The following is a 21,584-nucleotide window of genomic DNA, read 5'->3' as shown; positions in this document are numbered from 1 at the left end:
TCTTGATAGTGCTAAAGTTTGTCTGATTGAGGTATGTGCTGGAGGCTGGGGGGGGTGGGACTGTCAAATTCAAAATCATACTTGTTCCTAAAGAGTTTTTGCCCACACCTAAGATTACGCAAATTGAAAGAGGTTAGAAGGAAAATGTTCCTCTGTTGTATTTGTTTGTTTACTCTGGTACGTTTGACAGCCCTTTAGACACCATCAGTTTCCGCAACAGAGTCAGGTTTCTCTGTCTGATGGTGTAAGTCCTTTCACACAGCAGAGTGAAGAGAAAACCATTTTTAAACACAACAAATGTGGTTGTAAAAACACGGGCACTGATGGAGTGTATAAATGTTCTTCATTCCTTGAAAAGTGCTAGATCTCAGAGGACTGATTGCTCTGTCATAATCCCATTTTTCTGGACACAGGCATTACTAGCATATCTGCAGGTTCTTGTGCATATTTTGTTTCTCTGGAAAATGTACTGTCATTCTTCTCAATAGTTCAAATCAATAGTTCAACTGTGATTACTGTAGTAAAAATACTCTATTAAAATAATAGAGATACCTTTAACGTACAGATGGCAATTCATGTTATTCCTAAATGAGACTGCCATTTGGCTACCTTGCCTTGCTTCCTGTAAACATGATGACGTCTGCTTTTAACATGTGTGCATATATTAGAGTGCTTGTCAAAGTACAGTGTAAATCTGTATTTTGAAAGGCTGTCCGTGAAATTGTCCCCTTAGTGAGCAAGTTCTGGCATTTTAAGTTATTAAATCATGATGTCGGCAGAGGCAGGCTTGTAAATCCTAAACTGCTCATTCATTTCTTGGAGCTATATGAAAATTATTAACTGTCAACCAATTGGACTTTTCATACATAATCTTACATCATTTCCTTCTCTTTAGTAAATTTGATCACCCCCACATTCTGAAGTTACTTGGAGTGTGCCTGTTAAATGAACCTCAGTACCTTATACTGGAGCTGATGGAAGGAGGGGATCTCCTTAGCTATTTACGAGGAGCCAGAAAGCAAAAGGTAGGATAAAGACCCTGAGGGTTCTATTTTTAACCTGTAGCTTCGCACTGTTTCTCAGTTTTAATCTTCCTCAAAGGTCATGCTGATGTCCAGCTTTTCTGCATCTGCAAGCTCAGACCTGGTTGTTCCTTAATGCCCTGGGACCTCAGTGTTGAGTGCTGACCAAGCATGTTGTGAAGAAGATTGAATGTTGTGTTAAATGTCATCAGACTGAAATTGTTCTCTTTTTTTTTTTTTTTTCAGTCATGATATGTCTGCTGAGTTCCTTTCTATGAACACCATGAACAGTGTTTTGAAAAATGATTATACATAATGATATCTGATCATCATACATATGATACATCGTCTATCTGGTCCACTAGACCTCATTTTTTTTTTTTTTTTCTGCTTTGAATAGTGGAAATATTCATAATGTGATAAGCAGAATCCAAGCACATAAGAAGATACTGTCCTTGTGCCTGTATCCATAAAGTCTTTACAGTAAAGAAAAGAAAAGAATAAAGAATAGATCTCTTTAATTAAGAAAGAGGTTAATTAATTTTCATAAGTAGAATGTAGATTTAAAGTATGAATGGTAGGATTATATGTCAAAGGGGCTTGACACTGGAATTTTATAGCATCGTAGCAATCATCTAATTTGTGTAGATGATCGCATCAAATCCACAGTCATTATTGAGGTAATATTCTATCAATCCGTAGTCTATCAATATGTATTCTACTGGAATAATATATTCTCTTAATACAGCAGCAAGCAAACCTGATATGATAGTGGGAGGAAAGTTTTGGTGTCCCATTTCTGCAACTAAAACAACGAAGTGATTCTGAAGTCCCTAGGATATTCTTAACCCCAAATCAAAGAACAGGATGTGTTCACCTGCCTTGCAGTGCTGTGATTTAGCAGTTTACCCTGCAAGTAATTAGCATCTGCTCTATTGGCATACAGATAGTTTGCACCTGTTTTGGAAAAATCCTATAAATTTCAAAGAGAAAACAATACTGCTTTTGTACAGGGAGGCTGTTATTCTGAGTCTGTAAAGCTGGAAGTCATGGGTAACTTCTGCCTTTGTTTTTTGTAGCTCCAGAGTTCCTTACTGACAGTGACTGACCTCTTGGATATATGCTTGGATATTTGCAAAGGCTGTGTCTATTTAGAGAAAATGCATTTCATACACAGGTACAGAACTTATTTCGTTAGCCTTCCAAGGCTTACCCACAGTATCAGGAGTAGTTATCTTACAGGAGTAATTATCTGGGAAAGGTGTCACAATGTAACAGGAAAAGTGAGAGCACTGGATTAAAATAATGTGATGCTTTTCTGTTGAAATTGCTTACCCAGGACCCATTGCACTCTAAGCAAGAATCCTATCCCTTACAACAAAGAGAAGGGCAAGTGGGCAGATCCTTTTATTGTCTTCATCTGTCTAAATGGATGATCGTAGAGGACACCACATCAGACTCAAAGGTGCAGAGGGAAACAATGAGAGGTGATAGGAATAAGCTGCAGCAAGGGAAATTAGATAATATTGCTCACAATGAGCAGGATCAATCACTGTAATGTGTTGTCCAGCAAAGCTGTGGCATCTCCAAACTTGGAGATATGTGAAACCTAACTGGGTGATGTCCCAGACACCTGATCTAATCTTGAGGTGGACACTCTTCTGAACAGGGTGTTGAAGCAGCTGATCTCCAGAGGTCTCTTCTGACCTGAATTATTCTGCAATGTTAACCCCATCCTCTTGTTTTTTGCCTTACAAATCAGGGACCTGGCTGCTCGCAACTGCCTTGTGTCTGAAAAGGGCTATGAGAGCTGCTCCCGGGTAGTAAAGATTGGTGATTTTGGACTTGCCAGAGATATCTATAAAAATGATTATTACAGGAAAAGAGGAGAAGGCCTACTCCCTGTCAGATGGATGGCTCCTGAAAGCCTCATTGATGGTGTCTTCACAAATCGCTCTGATGTCTGGTGAGTTATAGCAGGCAAGAACAGCAGGGATAGTAATACTAAATCCCACGGTAAGAAAATACTGGTTTGTAGCAGCAATAATAAGTTTGTGTATTTCCAGCTCTAATAATTTATAAGCCAAGGCAGATTTCTTCCTAAGTGATATTTTCATGAGCTAACAAAAACTTTGGCACCAGGACAGTACCCGCATGGAAGTATTTCTTTACTTACTGTTTAAGCTCTAGCCTTGGATTCTGGCTGGAAAGAATTAGTGTCACTCAATCAAATAATTTTGTACAAGGCCTACAATGTGATTTTTTGCTTGCTTGAGCAGTGAATTGACTGCTTGCATCCTGTTCTTTCCACTTAGTTTTCCATTAGGTTAATTGACATTTCCTTCCTACCAGCAAATACTTTCCCCTTATCATTTTATCATGTTCTGGCAACTTTGCTCTTTTGAAGCCCAATCTTCTCAGCATCATCAGGGGAAGTTCACAGTAGTTTGCTGTGTTGGTTTACTTGAAGTGCATATATGGATGGGCTTGGGTTTTTAGTGAAGAAGCAGAGACACGCTGCCAGGAGGCCTAGAGAAAACCAAACCAAAACAAAACAGATCCTTTAAACTTGAGTTTCACATGATTTTAGATTGGGTAACTGTGGATAAGAAAGGGTTGGCTGTAGCACACTATTCTTGATGAGGTCTGCAGCTCTTAGTTTAATTACCACTCTTGCATTTATCTAAGAAAACTATTTCATGCTCTGTACCAAACCCAATGAGGCACTGATTGCTTTATGAGTGGTGCTTAAGAGACCTTGTAGGTGTCTATATTTCCAATGACAACTCCAGATATTTCTAAATACCTGTTTAACTGAGGGCATGCTCAAGCAGAGAGTAGTGCCCAGGGAAGCTGTGGGTACTCAGTGTCTTCTAAGCTCCATCTCAGTATGGGAAAATGTGTCTGTTCCACATATTTACTTTAGCTATTTCAGAGGCTGGCTAAAGGATGTATGAATTGTTTCACATAAAATTAAAACTACTTACTCTTATTTTTTCTGAGTCTTATTCTTCAATTAGAGTCATTTTAGTTAACTGTTGACAGGGAGCTTGATTGTCATCACATTGGTAATTAAAATGCATTGTTGGTGCTTCTTAGGTCTTTTGGAGTCTTAATGTGGGAAACATTAACCTTGGGTCAACAGCCATATCCAGGTCTCTCCAATATGGAAGTTTTACACCATGTACGATCAGGAGGAAGGTTGGAATCTCCAAGTAACTGTCCTGATGACCTGTAAGTTAATTTTGTTTAAATATTCTTGGTAATATTTATGAGACATCAAGAGTGTTATTGCCAGCAGACCATCATTTTGAAAGTCTACTTACACCCATTCAGAGTTCAACAACCTACTTTTTAGTTGTTGTTGTTGTTTTTAGACAGAAGAGCTTGCACTTGTAGCTGCCAACTTGCTACTAACTCATCCAGTAGTGCAGCCTGTGAATGTGAACTTCAGCTGCAAATTAAGTCTTGAAGTTGAAAGGCTGATACATATTGGTCTTTTAAACAGGATTTCAGAGATAATATAAATTCAATCTTGTACATGAATCCAGCAGTAATGCGATAAGAGGCTGAGAATGCCTGATCAACCAATTCAGTATTGGTTAGAAGTTAAGATGACTGTAAGGAAGATTTTACCTGTCCCTCTTACACCATGTGCCTACAGTAGCAGATATAACTGGCTTTCTCATTGATAGCTGTAGAAAATAGGCTAACGTTAGATTATATATATGGAAAATAAACCATACTCTCTTTGCAAATCTCTGTCAAAAAAGACAACAATAAAAATTGAAGCTAAACAACAAAAGTGAATTCTGCACTTCTGGTTAGTCTTTAACTGAGCTGGATAAACAAAGCTTTCAATTTCCAACTGTTTCTTGAGCACAGATGCAATTAAAAGAAAAAAAAAAAAAGAAAAAAGTAGTGGATCAAACTCATATTGGCCAGAGGTGTATGAAGGAGTAAGTTGAACCTGAGCCCAGTGGTCACTCAATATTGTCTAATTTTGTGTCTCAGTTTCTATACGCCCACTCTGCATAAGCAGTCTCAGCCATGCACTTGACAGCTGGTTCTACAAATGGAAGAAAAGGCTACTCAAAGTGCACAATTCTTACTCCTGGAGCTGAGAAAATGGTTTGAGAGTAATTCTATGATTGGCAAGCCCACATCTCTGTGATAGGTCTTGCATCAATTACAATGTTCTCAGTTCCAGAAGGTATGATAATTTATCTGGGTATAGATGAAATACTATATTAACAATAAAAAAAAAAAAAAAGAGGGAGGAGGGGAAGAAACTTCAACACTTGGAAGAACTAAAGACATTAGGATTTTGTTTAAGAACAGAGTTCAAACTGGAAGTGACAGAACAAATGAGAGCCCAAGAACAATTTCTGTATCAGTATTTTCTGCTGAAAAATGTTTCTGTAAGAGATTGACTCACACTTGACCTTTGACTATAAAAGCGTGGTAGGTAAGGTATACTCATGAGACTAGTTTGATATTCAGACCTACACGGAGGCTTATAAGCTGCCTTTAAAATGGTTGACCAGATCTTCAGCATAACCAAGGAAACTTTGAAGTTTTCTTTTTTTCTTTTTTTTAAAGTCACAGATCTCAGAAATTAGTATAGCAGGTAGGCCTTAAACACAGGTCCACATGTTGTAACTTGAAGGATCAGGACCTAATAGCTGTAACCTAGTTTTTGAAAGCCAAGGGGCTGAATGAGCTCTTAGATTCTTGTACCATCTTTTTATCTCATTTGGTCAACACTCAGCACCTGCATACAGCTTCTGTCAGTAGCCTAAATAGCTTTTTGCTACTTTGTTCAGTCATTAATGGCATGCTGGGATTCTTGACATTCCTGCTTTCCTCCATGTGGTTTTGAACCTGCATCAGGACATCAGCAGTCAGTAATTGTCTCCTCTGCACTTTGGCTTGCTCATTGTCATTTGACAAAACAAACCATCACTGATAGGAAGAGAGTTCAAAGGCCAAACTACTTCAGCTGAGAAGTGTTTAGGAATCTGTGGTAGGCTTACACTGCAAGGGCAAGTAGGGCTGACACAGAAACCTCGGGGTGTAAAAGGCATTAAGGAAGTGGGTTTGTATTTATTTTTTTGGGGAAGCAAAGGGAGACAGGTTCTGCCCCTCATTTCCCCAGGATATGATTCCAGGTCCACAAGATATTACTTCAAGAAGTAATCATCTGCTTTCCTCTAGAGAAGTATGGATATGTAAAGCTTGGTAATAAATTGAAAAAGTGGCTTTGGGATCTGTAAATGGGCTATGTTTATTGAAATATGAATCAGATATATGAGTGGTAATAGTTTTGCAGTCAGAGACATGCATCTGTTCACCTCGGTGTGAGGCTTGCATGGAAGAGCGTGGTGAGGTTCATGAAATCATGAAAAGCTGCAGTTGTAATCAGAAGAATTTATACAAGTGCAGTGCCAGTTACTGACATGAAGCTGCAGTTTCACCAAATGCTCTCACCCTTGCAGAGTTGTATGACTGAGTTTGCTGAAGAAACTTTTGATAACTACAGACTTTTGCTCTTCAATTGTAGGAAAGTTCCCCTGGAGGTTTTGGAGGGTGGGGGACAAGAAAGGCTTGCTCAGAGTGCATCAAGTGAGGGCAGGGACTCTATTTTATTCCAACAAATTTTCTAATTTTCTAAGGAAGTCCCCGCATCAATGATATTTTCCATTTTGTGTGTGAGAAAATTGGTAATGTCCTGTAGATTTTGTGCACTAAAGCAAATTTCAGGAGCAGTTCACTTTCAACCCCCAGTGTCAGCTAGTCTATATTAGTTCTTTGGTTTTCCAGGCTCTTAGGTTCTCCACAAATGCAGCTCTGTTGGACATATGGCTACCTGCTGTCCAGCCCAGATAAAACACAGCTGTCATATGTAAGTGTACATCTAGGTGTACAGGCTAGCTCTTAAATCTAACATAAAACTGATGATGTGTCTGGAATTGTTATTTTTCATTTCTTCTTGAAAGGCTTTCCCCAAGATGTAGGGCAATCCTCTGATTCTGATCCTCATACTAAAGCAATATGATATTTGCTAGTGCATGTTTGGCCCCCAAGAAAATACAGGAAAGCGTTTAAGCTGTCATTCATGTACATCCTGGCACATTAGCCTGGCTTTCACCCTCTTGATAGGTCTCATGTTGGTGCATTTGCAGACTAGTAAAGTTTATGCCATGTGACTTAAAGCTTCAGATGCTACAATATGCCTTGAAATCTAAACATCATGCCATAAATAGCTGTCCCTGCAAAATTTGCAGATATTTTCCGACTTCAGTCATTAGAAACCAAAACCTTATCTAAATTAAATACTTTATGGACTATATCTATTCTACCCAGTATTAATATTTTAAGACAACCAGAAAGTAATTCAAGTAATTTGATTTAAGAAATAAGACTTTGGAACATAATCAAAATGAGAAAATGCCAGTTCTTTTTTTGTTTGTTTGTTTTCTTCATTGAATATCTCCTCCCTGTAACAAAGCTGAATGGCTTTGTAAAGCAGATTGTCCAATAAAAACATTAGTTATTTAAAAAGACAGAGGTTGGTCTTAGGAAAGCAAAAATATTCAGAATCTACATTTGTCAAGTTTTTGTTTCATAAGTGACTCATGTATCATTTCTTATTTCTTTCTCCCTCTGCTGGCTAATGGCTGTTTATTCCTTTCTATCTGAGCAGCAGTGTATAAAGCAAGCTCTGAACACTTCATTGCTAGACCTTGCACGAGGCTTTGCTCTTCAGGGTCCAGGTGCTAACCTGGAGCACAGCACCTGAGCTCTTGTTCTTTTCTTGGATATACTGCAAATCAGCCTGACAACAAAGTCGATCATTTGGCTTCCAGCATCCAAGACTGGCTTTTGAGTTGAATGTGACAGACATTTTTTGTCATCAGAAGGAAAACCAGATTAGTTCACCTCATTTTGAGTCCAGTTCAGTAATTTTCCATCTATATTTCCAGTGTCACCAATAACCAGTTCACCTGAAAGTAGGTAAGAGAGGAAGTGATTCAGAGTGTCAGGCAGTCACTATCACTTTTTAGATTCTTAAAACAATTTTTCAAGATTTCATTGAATTCTTTTGAAAAGCCAAAATCATTGTCAGCTCTGCAACTGCATTATACGGGTTGATGAAATGTCATTCTGAAACTATTTTTCTATTTTTTTTTTTTGAGGAAAAATATCATCAAAAATCAGAAATAGAGAGATTTCTCTCAGTTGTCACCAAGAGTTTTGTAAAACACTGAATTGTGGTGAAGGACAGCTGTCTCCTTTTTAACATGGATAAGTGAGGATCCGAGCAAGCCAATTCATTTCGCATAACTCAGTAACGCCTGGTATCACATAGCAGCAAGTCTCTGAAGCTGTTTGTCAGGGAGGATTTGAACTTAGGGCTTAGAGGTGAATACTCTGCATTCCCGTAACAGCTTCCTGAACCATCCTTTCACTGACTGCTTAAATGCTGCACTCTAGTTCTGAAACCCTAAGACACCTCTCCTCTCTCAGCACTTGGTGTATCCAGGTGCTGGCTGCATTTTGGTTTTCAACCAGGCTCCCCCTGGCTTTTGTAGGATTTGGTTTTGTGTAGCCAGGACTTGCTACATTTCATGCCTTCAAGTGAGCAATGTAAATCAGCCCTATCCTTTAGACAAACAAGAACGGCAATTTTTCTTCGGAATGGTACCGACAGTTTTGTTCAAGGCAGGCTGGTATCCATGCACCCAGAGGAAACTCATGCCATTTTTGCCTTTGATGGGAAAATACTCCTATTTGCTTTAGTCTGGAGGAAGAAGTCTAAATTAACTTTTCTGTGCTGGAGGATTTGCTTTTTCCCCTGAAGTTGAGGTGATGTGAGTTGAAGAATAATTAATTAAGTTGATAACCTCAAGTTCATGTTTGGTTTTAGTGATTTTTTTTTCTGTGAGAGGTTTATTTCCTTGTCACCTTTCTCAGAAAATGCTGGTGAGTTTTTAGGTGAGAGTGGTGAGAGCAGGTATTAATAGCAAAAGTGACTTTTCTTTACTTTTTTTTTTTTTTTTTCCTGCAATGTTATAGATGCTCCCAATCTCAAAAATGCCCATTGTTGAAAAATTGGAAGTATTCACAATGAGTATTCCCGACAATGGACCTTTAATCTACTTTTCCTTCCCTCAGCAGCTGGTGATAATCTTTGCACCACATGGGTTGAAAACAGAAGTTGAAAACCTAGGCTGAACTTCTTGTCAGATGATTTAATGACAAGTGATGAGATGGATGACTATTATCTTTAATTTTTGTATTTTAACACTTTTTTTCCTTTCCAGATGTGATTTAATCACAAGATGCTGGGCCCAAGAGCCTCAGAACAGACCTACTTTCTTTTATATTCAGGACAAACTGCAAGAGATAAGACATTCTCCACTGTGCTTCAACCACTGCCTTGAAGACAAAGAGGCAGCAACTGGAATCATCAACCAAGCTTTTGAGGGTAAGTCTGGGCAGCACCTGCTGTCCTCACAGCCTCAGCCCCACAAACTGCAACAAAATGTGATTCAGCAGTTCTTTTCATTAGTCACTGCTGCAAATTCTCTGCCTATAAATTGGGAACAGAAGAGACTGACTTCTCTCATAATGAGCTTGTAAAGATGCATTAGGTGTCATTGTGTATGATGCATTAGATAAAGTGCGTATATAAGACTACCAAGCCAAAAAAAAAAAAAAAACAAAAAAAAAACAAAAAACAAACAAACAAACAAACAAAACCAACAACCCTGTGAGGTTGAGACTGAGTCTGCCTCACAAGACATATCCAACTTGCACCTAAATTTCGATTTCTCCATTAACTAAAGACAGCAGTTGGGCACTTACTTTAGGAGTACTGATTCAGCAGTTGCCGGAAGGGGAACATAAATTAGGTACCTAAATAAGGCAGGCTTTATCCTAGCCTGAATGGTGATAGCTTCGGTCAGGAATCACAGTGTGCGTGTGTTCTGCACACTGTGAATGAATAAAACAAGGTGTTGTTAGGGAAGATATAGTCTACACAACAAAATCCAATCAGAGAATAACATTGTTAAGGTTGTGAAGGCAAGAATTTAAAAAATAGGTGATGCCAAATTTGAAGTTGCCTGTGCAACTATGATTTGGAGCATATAAACATGGAAATGAAAACAACTGACTGGAACAGAAGCAGGAGCTTTTCCAGTGCTGCAGTAATTCCTGGCTAAATAAAGGGAAAAGTAGTCTTTGTAAACAGTGTGATCTGAAAATCTCCAAAAAGAAAGTTTTCTTTATTGATTTCTCTTTTATTTATCAGTCTTTTTTAGTTTAACCTTCTTGTGGAAAAAAAAAAAAATCTTGTAAGAAAAGTGCTTCCAATTCTAAAAAAGAAAAAACTACTTGTTTATAAAATTTCTAAAGATGTTTTTTTTTTTCCCCCTCACAAAATGACATTGAACTGCGAACTCACCCTGTTTCATAAACAGTTTTTATACATCAGTATATTGTGATTTTCTAAATAAATAAAGATGTAAATTGCTGATCCATTCCAGGGATTATGCAGTATTCAACTACACAATTTTGTAGTAATTTTTTTCTAGATATTCTATCTGTGTTCAATTCCATGGCATCGTCCAATGCTTGGTTAATGATAGTTTGTTTGATATTTTGCTAATCTTTACCATTCGATGTAGCTTTATAGTTGTGAGCCTATCCTAATTTACCCATCATGATTTCTCTTTCTGTCAGATTCACTCTGTGCATGATATGTTTGTGTGTAAAGATTGTAAAGACTAAGGCTAAAGACTTTATCGTGATGGACTTTTGACATGATGGACCAAAGTAACTTAGCATTTAGCATTGATAACCTATAACTTCCTTTTTTTTTTTTTTTTTTTTTAATTAATAGTTTGTTTTGCATTCTTATCCTATAATGAAGAGCTCTGTGCTATGTGTATATTCATATAATTTCCTAGTTTCTTTAAGGGCATCTTTGCTCAGAATAGTGGAGTTCAGGGAAGAGATACTTAATCTGCAAAAATCTAAACCTGGCATTAGCTCAGGAAATGAGTACAGCCAATTAATTAGACACTTTATCCAAGCTAATAGGTCTTAAATTTTGGATGGATGTTATCTCACCTAAATGCAGCTGTCTAGAAGCTAGCAGCGTCATCTAAGATATTCAACAAGGTATTTCTGTGGCCAGAAGGAGAGACAGCCATGTCCAGAAAGTGATGACTCTCATGTTTTAGGCATGTATCAAAGCAGGAAAGGAGTCACCTTTTGCCTTTCTCTCCACTGACAATAACTGGCTTCTAGATGAATCATTGTACTGGATTTGGATATGATTTGGATTAGATGTTTAATTTTCAGAAGGTTACAGAAAAACAACATGCACTGGACACAGGGCTGTGCTGATTTGGCTGCTTCCATCTACTCCTGAGCTAGTTTGATTTCCTAATTTAGACATCTGTGTGTTCCCTGATTCCATGAAAAGAAAGAAGACATGAAAACTAAGGGAGCTAAGGCAGTACTGTGGCATTAAATCAATACCTGTTAAAGAACTTCAGCAGGGCTGAAATTTTACATGTGCACCCTGCTTTTCTGCTGCTTGCTGTTGGGGAACAGACAGGAATTTAGATTGTCATTCGTTTGGTGGAGCTGGCATGACACAGATGTAATGTGCAATGAGCTTAGTTTCGTTGTAAGTCTCAATTTAGCATTCTCCAACTGTGATCTTTGCCCTGCTCTTAACTTGCTCAAGCTAGGCATTGCTTTCACTGGGATGACAAATACATGTTTTTAATATAAAAATCATCCTTATGCCAAAATTGTAGGTTCTGCCATACTGCAGAAATCTCAGAGAAACTTTTATGATTTATTTCTTTGCCATGGACAAAAACGGTGTTCTTAGAAATGGTGAATTTATTGAGAAGGAAAATATGGATTGAGACTGACATGAAAAGTTTGGTTTGAATAACTAATGTTTGTAAAACAGTTTACTACAGAAAACATGGTTGTGTAGTGGGGTTTTTAGGGCAGTTTTAATAATAGTGGTACTCTATAATGTACGTTACAGGGAATCTGTTGGAAGTGGCCATTTTTTTAAATTAGGTTCAATCAGGCCTGTTTGTGATAGCCTAGTTGGTAAAATCTGACCCGCTATGGCAAGCAGAGCAATTCCTGGCAGTATCTCTCAGAACCAGAGAATATTTTGCTCAGCACACTCTGTTCCCTGGTCTTACCCTTTTCCCAATTAGTTGCCCTATTCCCTCTCAAAGATTCCCTCTGTTCTTTCCTTAGCATTGTGTCTGCCCACCTGGTGTTGTCATAGACTCACTGTTGCATCTGCATTACGACAGGAAGACAAAGGAACTTTTTTTAATGCTTCAGTTTCATCTTTTCATGTTCCAGTTCTCAAAATTCCTCCTTAACTTCTCCCCAGGCTCATGTGGTGATTTTCACACAGAGAATGTCCATCAGAAAATAGTGTAGCTTGAATGTTAACAGTATGGCTTGAGATTTATTCATCTACATATTGTCGTTTCATATGATTGCATTTTAAGTTACTAAACACTTGATAAGCTCTTTACAAGTCTCTATGACAAACATACTTATTTACCCATGTATTCATAGTTAATCTGTCAGCTATTTCCATCTTTCCCTGAAAGGGTCTTTATAAGTCCATTAAAACTGTCTACTGCATACTTGACTGAAGGCCTGGAGTCCTGGCGATACTTTAATGTTGTTGGATTATCTGATCAGAGAACCATGCACATCAGTTTTCTGTAGATCTCCAGCCTTGAAATTATTGAACTATTTTTCTGCCTTCAATGTAAACCCCCTGCAGTGGAGTTCAGTGTAATGCCGGTTCTGGAAGTATGGTTGATTTAAGCAAGAACTAGCAATTCAGGTTCTAGTCAGCCTTCCAGACTAAAACACACACTCTTTCATAACCCTGTCATACATGGTTTGGGACACAGAGTAAGTCTCAGTCAGTGATTTATAAAATGCTGTATAAGTGACAAGTAAGTGGTTTTTAAAATAACGGTAACCTTGGATTCATTTTTATCTGGTACTAAATGGAGCACTTCTTTTGTTTGTAGGAGTAGTAGAAACATGACAGCCAGAACAAATAAACCAAAATACTGTTCCATGATGGATTGTCCTGGACAACATTTTCCAAAAATGTTACGCAGTCATTGGCCTTTGTGTGTAATGAAACTCCTGTCATGAGCCTCCCGCCAAGAAATGCTTGCTCTCACCAGGAGACGTGGTTCCAAAAGAAAGAGCCAAATGTCAAGCAAAGTGAAATGATAGACCTCAAAATAACCATGATACTTAGCCCTATATGGAATCATCCATCTTCCAAATTTGGTTGAACCTTACCTGCTTGTAGTTAGTCACACCTGTCGCAGGTCCATACATGCTGTTAGCACTATTTCGTAGGTGGAAGGGCTGGAAAATATTAGATTTCTGTATTAACATTAATACTGGTGTGGTATGTCATGCAGACTGCAAGTATGGGTGAATTAATATAAGGAGTATGTTAGTGTTCTGGACTGCATGCTAACAGGATAGTGTAGGGATGGCAAAAGGGACACCAGCTTTGTTACTGCTACCTTCTAAAGGAGGCCAGGAGTAGTGATAAATACACCCAAGCAATATCGGCAGGTCCTGGCACTGCTGCTTAGGAAGGGAGGGAAGGAAACCCAGCAAGAGTCTGACTTCAGTGCGTTGATTAAAGGATAGTGGGAATCGCTGGCTATACGCAACAGTAACTCTTGCAGCACTGGAGGAACAGGCAGCAGCCCACCAGGATGTGCAGATTGGTCCTCAGGCTCCAGCAGCAGTGGTCTAAAAACAGTATTATTTTTACAGAAATAAACGTCACAGTCAGGAGAACATGAGTTTGTTTGGGATGTCAGTCTGCAAAGTAAGTGCTGCAATGAATACTTTATTAAGCCTCAGTTCCACTCAATGTTTTCAGCATTTCTGTTGGGTCTCTATGGGTATTTCCTTACCTACCTCTCACTGATTTCCAGTGAAACCCTTATCAATGAGAGTTATGTACTTAAATCCGCCTGTACCCTGTTACTGCTGCATTTCAGCAGCTGGGCACAATACCAGTCCCAGCAATCATTGCAAGTGCTCTGTATCATGGCAATGTAAAGGACCTAGAAATTTACCAGCTTAGAGTTTTTTCTTCTTGCTCTTACAGGCTTTCCTGGGGCATTGATTGTGGGCAGGCAAGAAGAATTAACATTTTTAGAGTGAGGGAAGCACTTTCCATCAGGAGGACTGAGACATCTGTGGGTTACCTTTATGCCTTTGAATCACATGGGAAGTGATTCAACAGATGCCCATCCATTGCTGACACATCGGCTGCTCTTGTTCCAGTTGCAAAAAGTGCAAAGGAAATCTATAAAGGATTCATAAATCAGCATGCTAAAAAGATGATCCTGCATTGCTGTAAAAATAACCAGACCGTCTATTTTCAGACACAACTTTTTACATGTGTACATGCAAGACAGCATGATATTTTTTCAGGTCCTAAACATTCCCCTTTACTGATGGAAACACCTGTTTGTTTTGGCAAATGTCTTTGCCGACATCAGACAACTGGGCATTAAGCAGCTGGAGCAGCTCCTTGCCTTTATGACCCAGTGGGACTATTCTTATCAGTGCTGCTCTCCCCAGTCCATTTTGGACCTGTAAGGAGAAAACGTCAAACTGCTCAGAAACTTTGTCAGAGCACTGTGCTGTTCCTGCTAGAAGTGTCTCCTCTTACAAGAGCAGCTATAAGGTTCTTAGAGGGTCCCTGAGGAAATTCCAGGCCAGCCTCCTGTGCCAATTTCCATGGATACCTTGTAGTTATCCTGTAGATAGCAGGGAACTTTTACCTTCAACTGACAACATTTCTTCTGTGGTGATTTTTTTTTTAAATCACTTTTTAAAAGGCTGTTAATGTGTTGAGAGTTGTACCTTTGGTAGAACCATGTGGATAATAGATTTTTTTTTTTTTGGTTCATTCTTTGAATGGAAACATTTGGTGAGGAGAGGAGTTCTGGCATGACTGGACAGAAACAGCATCTACAGGAAAAAAAAACAACACCCAAAGGATGGTTACATTTGCCCACAGTATTTTGTTTTGTTTAAGAGCCATAAATATTTTTGTTTAGAAAGACTAAAGGAAACACATTTGGCCTCAAAAAGATCATTTTTTAATCCCTTAACTGGAGCTGCCTTTTGAAATATGTTGGAAGATAAAAGAGATTTTTGCAATTCCTCCTTTTTTTCCAAAACCAGTTACTCAGTGTGCTTTTTTTTTTTTTTTTTTTCTTTCTCAATTAAGGTACTTGCTAAGAGTCTTTCTTTTGCTTTCTTGCTTTCTTGCTCTCTTGCTTTCTCTCTCTCTTTCTCTCTCTCTCTCCTGCTTTCTTTCTTGCTTTCTTTTGCTTTCTTGCTTTTTTTTTTTTTATTATTTATTTTTAAATTCACTGCAAAACTTTTAATTGAGGGGGTTTGGTATTAAAATCTGGGATCAGTGATCTCACCATTAAAGATAACAGCTGCCTTCTCTGCTGGCTGAGTAGTGCTGGATTGCTGTTCCCTGTGCAAGAGTAATCAGTTTATTTTCCTAAAACCAGCTGCCTTTTAAAAACTGTTCTGCACACCTCTCTGGACTTAAAGTAATCACTTGGACAAACGGAAGCTCCTCTGAAGCAGATGTGTTGATAAGAGACATTTTTTAAACCTTGTATCTAGCCTCCTTTGTATTTTTCTGAAATTCAGTAATCCTCTTCCCCACTTAGCTTAGTGAGTGCCTGACCCAGAGCCTGTGGAGGTCAGTGAAAAGACTTCTTCCAAAACAGTGCGTGGTTACAACACTGAAGGGAAAGGTAAAGTTAGTGGTGTGACCATTTCATATGTGTAACCTAGACTAATGCTGTTTGATTCCAGACAGCACACATGAGCCATATGACTTTGCAAGAAAAGTAATGTTACTACTTTGCCTTGGACCGAGGGAAAAATAAAATATAACTAGATTATCTGATTTCTTTTGTATGGGTGTAAAGATATAACCAAATGAAAATTAAGTACCATGTTTATACTGGCTGTCTAAGCTGTTTGAAAGTCACCAGAGAGTTGTAGACATGTTCAGGGGACGTTACTGTGTAAAGGTAAGTGTGAAAAATAAGCATCTCAGCAAAATGACTCATCCCTCTTTTCTCTCTACATTGACTGTAAAGGGAGTCTGGACAAGGAGCCTAAACTAGGCACATAAGATCTGAGTAATTAAAACTTGGTAAAATGACACCTACTTTGTGACCTAGGGAATGGGGACGCTTCTCTGCTTTTATATGTATATAGACATATTGTATTGCAGTAAGTGTGAAACTGGTCTTTTTTGGTACTCTTATATTAAAAATGATATGATACATGATAAAACTAGTTAATAAACAGATTTATATCTGTGTTTCTCAAGACAGAATCTTGCACATGGGGTTCGGTCCACAACTCTTAAAAAAAACACTATTCAAATAAAAATAAAAAACATTAGTCTAAAAAGTGTAAAAGTGCAGGATGAGCAAAATTCTTGTTTTTAGCATCTTTAATGTCTGACAGAATAGCAAGGTTGGTGAGTCACCCTCAAGCCATGCGAGATCATATGCTTCATTAGACAGGAAACACAGATATATCTCCACTGATATATAATACAGAGTGGGGTATTAAAACGGATATATATTTGTTCTATTTATATTCGTACTGGTAATGTGCAGACACTGAAACACAGCACCTCCAGCTCCAGGTGGCCAACAGGTATCAGTAAAACACTCCATATACAGGAACTGTCTCCTTGAGCTAACTGACACAGCTGAGAAAGAGCAGTCAGGGTTCAGTAACCACCTTTTTCTCCCCGAACAAAGATACATCATCAAGCACTTCTTTTGAATGCTTTCAGAGTGCAGTACATCTTTCTGCCATGCCAGCAAGTCAGCCAGTCTCTTCTTCACCTGCACGTAAATTGTGCAGAAGGGACAAAAGGCAGAATATGTATGAGAAAAACAAGAGGATGCTAGTGGGAAAAAGTAAATGTGACCGCACTTCCAAAGAAGTGATCCTTACCCTGTTGAAGGTGCTAAGCATTGCATATGATTGTGTTGCCTGGAATGAATAATGTCTCAGGCCAGATACTTAGCTGGTGTAAGGCAGTGATGTCCCACTGTTTTCTATCCAGCTTTGTTAATTTGTGCTTGCTGAGGATCTGGCCATGAAACAGCTCTATCAGAAGACCAACATCTCTAAGATCAGTTTGTTCACTCCCTACTAATCAGCTTTTCTAATGACTTTGCTTCCTCTTCTACATTGTCACCTTCTGAAATTAACGCCCCCCCTCCCCTCCAAGCCATCTGCTTATCAAGACATCATAAAAATTTGCACCCTTCCAGGCAGGATTTCAAAGCATGCTGTGAGCCCGCACAGCCTAAAGAGAAGGCAGTGAAATGCTCTGTGCGATGGTGATGCTCCGTGCTCTGGCTGCCCCGCGACAGGAAACAGCCAACCGAGATGCTGAGATCTGGAGGGGGGAAGCACAGATTTTATCAGGTCAGGACCAGTCTCCTCAGAGGAAGCTAAGCAAGCAAACTCCATTCCTCATGAGCATGAGTCAGGCGATCATCGTTTCTTGTGTCACTTAATGCAAGGCTCTTTAGAACATGGTTCTACTACCCCTGGAGAGGTGCATTGTAATTAATTTACCTGAAGTTTGGCTCAGATGTTATGCTTGCAATGGCTATTTGGGAAAATGTCCAGAAAGGTCGGGGTGACATGCATTTAGGACCTGAGACAGGTATCTACACAGCTACAGTACAGAGCTTTGAAGGTGCCATTTTATTACTGGAAACAGTCTACCTGAGGGCACACAGAGCTTAGTGGGGACCTACTCCTCAGCAGAGTTATTCTCTGCCAGTACAGCCCAGTTGTTCTCTGGGCTGCTAGAGCTAGCCTGCCTCATGCCCTGAGGTAAGTTGTTTGAAGTGAATGTGGGTAACTCTACACTATGCAGCAGTTCCAGTGTAGACAACCCCTCAGGATTTAAGTGTTTGGAGTCCACTCCCCAGCACGACTTCAGATTCCATGAAGGTGTTCCTTGGACGCCTCCTCTCGGGGCATTTTGTTGGCTCAGCCAGGCTTTGCTTGTGAAATCTGAGGGGATCACATCACATGGTTTATCCTGCATTTACTCACGTATAACCCAGCATGACTATACATCAATCAACTAATTTTAGCAATGTTAAAACTGAAAAGAAAAGAATGATATCTCATGAATATGCTGACCTGCCTCCCCACTCCAGCTTCTCTCTATCTTCCTTCAAATTCTTAACGTTTTTTGGAAGGGTCTTCCTAAGATTATTCAGACTTCTCTATGTTGGCTTATGGCTTCCCAGGGTGTTGGTGATGCTTCTAGTTCTCACATTTCTGGGAGAATTTCACAGCACATAATGATTTTTTCTTAACTGCTCATTTTCATTTTCTTCTGTCTCCGTCCATCATATTACGAAGTGAGCAGAAATTGCTTGCTTGCTTTGCATGAGAGGCAAGCATTGTACTGTGTAACCTGACATCTTTGCATAGGTTTTTTGGCTTGTACATCAGAATGGTGCTAAGCTTCCATGGGTGCTGAATGCTGTGGTAAGAGGAGATGACACAACAGCAAAGGAAAGGGCACTTGTAGTGAAAAATCTCATTACAACAATGGCTATGTAGCTCGTATGTGTCATGTCAGAGAAGAAAGGGTATCGACGTTGTATACTTCTTCTGCTTTTTGATAGGGAAAGAGTGTTCCACAATAAATAGTCTTTCTTGCTGATTTTGTTTCTGAAGCTCAAGAAATAAAACTGAGGCAAGATATTTGATTTTTTGCTCTTTTTTCTCTGTAATGAGAAATGCAGCAGTATATAGGATAAGAAAGGATTATATTTTATATATTCTGTACTTCTTCAGACCTGTTGGGGAAAGAATTAGTAATGTATCTATATATCTGGTAAAAATATCTCAGTGACCTCATACTCACATTTGTGTAAACATCACCTCATCAGTTCCAGATACTTATACAGGAAACAAATCTGAATGCTCCTCTAGTGTTCTATACTTAGGCAGGTCAGCCGGCATATGTCTGGTCTCTAAATACCCAGTTTTACTTGGGTCCTTATTTTAAGGTTTCTCTCTTAAGAGTTTGCCGCAAACATGCCCTCAGCATTTACCAGCGTGCCTTTTCCAAAGCAGCTTGCGCCTGAGGGTTTCCATTAAAAGAATTATTGAACAAAAAACACATACAAAGAAGAGCTGTACTGTTTGGTGAAGGCTTGGTTGGGATCGAGTTACTAAATATTGCCATAATAGTCCTGAACTAACAAAGTGAGTATCAAATGATTTTTCGTAGCTGTCAGTCACTGTGGTATGTGAAGACAGTTTGTTCTGTCCCAATCCCCATCTTGCTAACAGGTTTCTAAACTCCAAATTCTCTTTCATATTTTCCTTCGTAACATTTCCTAATAGACTCTAGCATGTGGAAATGACTTTTGACTTTGTAACTGTTGTGTGCGTGATTGTAGTGACATAATAAATTGTATGTTGCCCACCGCAACAGCACAATGCTTGCGAGCCTTGAGTAGAGAACTGTGAATGTCACATGCTTCATTTTCCAGTTGTGAAGTAAAATAAGGAGAGAGTGTAATAAAAAAAGGTATGCGTTACTAAGAATAAATGTACAAAATAGCAACAATTATAACTTGAGCCTTTAGTTAATCACTTTTACATTTTTAATATTTTTTTAAGATATAGCCCCTGAAATGGTTTTCAGGCAACCATGTATATGTGAACACTATCAAAATAAGAAAAAAACATAGTTTTTAGGAATTGACAAAGCACACTTAATTGCCAACTTCAAGCTTCTTGAAAGACAGAGTATTACAATTCCTCTAGAAAGAGAGGATATTACAATTCAGTAGGTAGAAAACTGCCTATGTTACAGGACTCTTCAGCAGTATTATTGTATTGTTAGCAGAGTTACACAGAGATACAGATTAAAACTGCTTTGGTTTTATACAGGAGGTGTTTCTTTACTACCAAAAGAAACAAGTTTTATTCATAACTGTACTGCTGCCCATGAAGGTATGAATGGTGACAAAGTGTCCCTAAGTGATTTGGCTGAAGATATAATCCACACAGGCAATAGCAGAAAATAAGTTTGACTCATCAGTCACTCTTTATGCAGTCACTAGACCAACTTTCTCCACCAGCTGACTTTGCATGCTTTCAAATACTACATGTATATAACTGTATGATTGTGTTTTTTTATTATTATTTTTTTAAATGCAGATTCGGACAGTATTCTTTCAACTACGCTAATGGAAGCAAGGGATCAAGAAGGCTTAAATTATTTGGTAGTGGTCAAAGACAGCGACCAAGATCAAGGGAGCATCAGTTCTGAGGAACTTAGTTCAGTCTGATTCTCTCTGTTTGAGGACAGAACAGAATGCTCTACCAAAGACGACGTAAGCCAAAGAAAATATTCTGCACTTTATCATGCTTATAGTAATGTAACTACCAAAGAATGTCATAAGGTATTGAATGATGTGTAGACTAAGACAACAATTATATACTTTTTGATTTTCTAAATGTTATGGTTCAGGCGTTTCACAATAAATAGTTTAAGGAAATAAATTTTTTAATCAAAGAGCAAATAATTTTACTGTGCTGCTGATTAAATTTATGCTGCCACATTTCCCACAGACATAGACATTCATTCCAAAACAGAAGAACTAGTATGCTGTCTCACAGAAGGGACCAACTTGCTCATGAAAAAAAAAAGAAAAAAAACACATTGAAGTCTAGCTCCATTGTATGCACACAAGGATGTACAAATGGAAAAAATAATATAAGTTATAGTTGTATTTTTATGAACTCCAAATCTGTAAGCAACTGACGAAAGGTGGCTAGGTTGTTCACTGTACGGGATGGTCTATTTTATTATTTAATTTAAACAAGTGCTTGCAATCATCTTGAATGTAAATTTCACAGCAACCAATCTGTGAATCAAAATGAATATTTTTTCTTACCTTTCCTTTTCCCTTTCCTTATCTTTCCCTTTATAACATTGATCATCCTCTTATTTCCTTTTAGACTGGATGAAAGGAAATACTTTTCTTGGTTGTGCTTGGAGATCTAATTAAAATATATAATAAAACAATATAGAAATCATTACTGAATAAAAGACAGAAATAAGCTCTAAGGAATGTTTCATCATGAATAACAATTTGCAAGTTTTGCAGTTATTCATTGGCATCTGTCAGGAAGATAGAATCATGCCCACTTTTATGCAAATATTTGATCATGGGGGGTGCTGGAGAGTAGTAAAGGCACCATCTGAAGTCAGAATGTAGACATTTTTAAGCTGCACCTCCACTGAAATTAAATTCCAAAGGTTTCTTAAATGGAGAATCAACATAGGTAAATGAGAGATTTGATTTTTGACTTTTTACTTGAAATTTAATA

The 21,584-nt window shown here is 38.4% G+C and overlaps 1 protein-coding gene across 3 annotated transcripts in view; it reads left to right on the top strand.

Moving 5' to 3' along the window:
• The window catches only part of ROS1 (ROS proto-oncogene 1, receptor tyrosine kinase), a 77,730-nt gene extending 56,440 nt beyond the window's left edge, over window positions 1-21,290 (top strand). The window contains exons 39-44 of one of the 3 annotated variants that reach the window (XR_014691052.1): window positions 896-1,025; window positions 2,102-2,199; window positions 2,785-2,988; window positions 4,122-4,256; window positions 9,417-9,513; window positions 20,409-20,546. Coding sequence is in view for 2 of the 3 variants with exons in the window: in XM_084513610.1 (XP_084369736.1) it covers window positions 896-1,025; window positions 2,102-2,199; window positions 2,785-2,988; window positions 4,122-4,256; window positions 9,350-9,513; window positions 20,409-20,539 (862 nt within the window). In the remaining variant the exon portion in view is untranslated. Of the gene's footprint in view, window positions 1-895; window positions 1,026-2,101; window positions 2,200-2,784; window positions 2,989-4,121; window positions 4,257-9,349; window positions 9,514-20,408 lie in introns of all 3 variants that reach the window. The other 2 variants (XM_084513611.1, XM_084513610.1) reach the window with 2 other exon arrangements.
• Window positions 21,291-21,584: the final 294 nt, after the last annotated feature.

The sequence above is a fragment of the Aythya ferina genome (assembly GCF_964211825.1).
Source record: "Aythya ferina genome assembly, chromosome: 3".
Classification (NCBI taxonomy): domain Eukaryota; kingdom Metazoa; phylum Chordata; class Aves; order Anseriformes; family Anatidae; genus Aythya; species Aythya ferina.
Note: the sequence above shows the minus strand (reverse complement) of the source record. Positions and strands in the feature narration are given on the sequence as shown.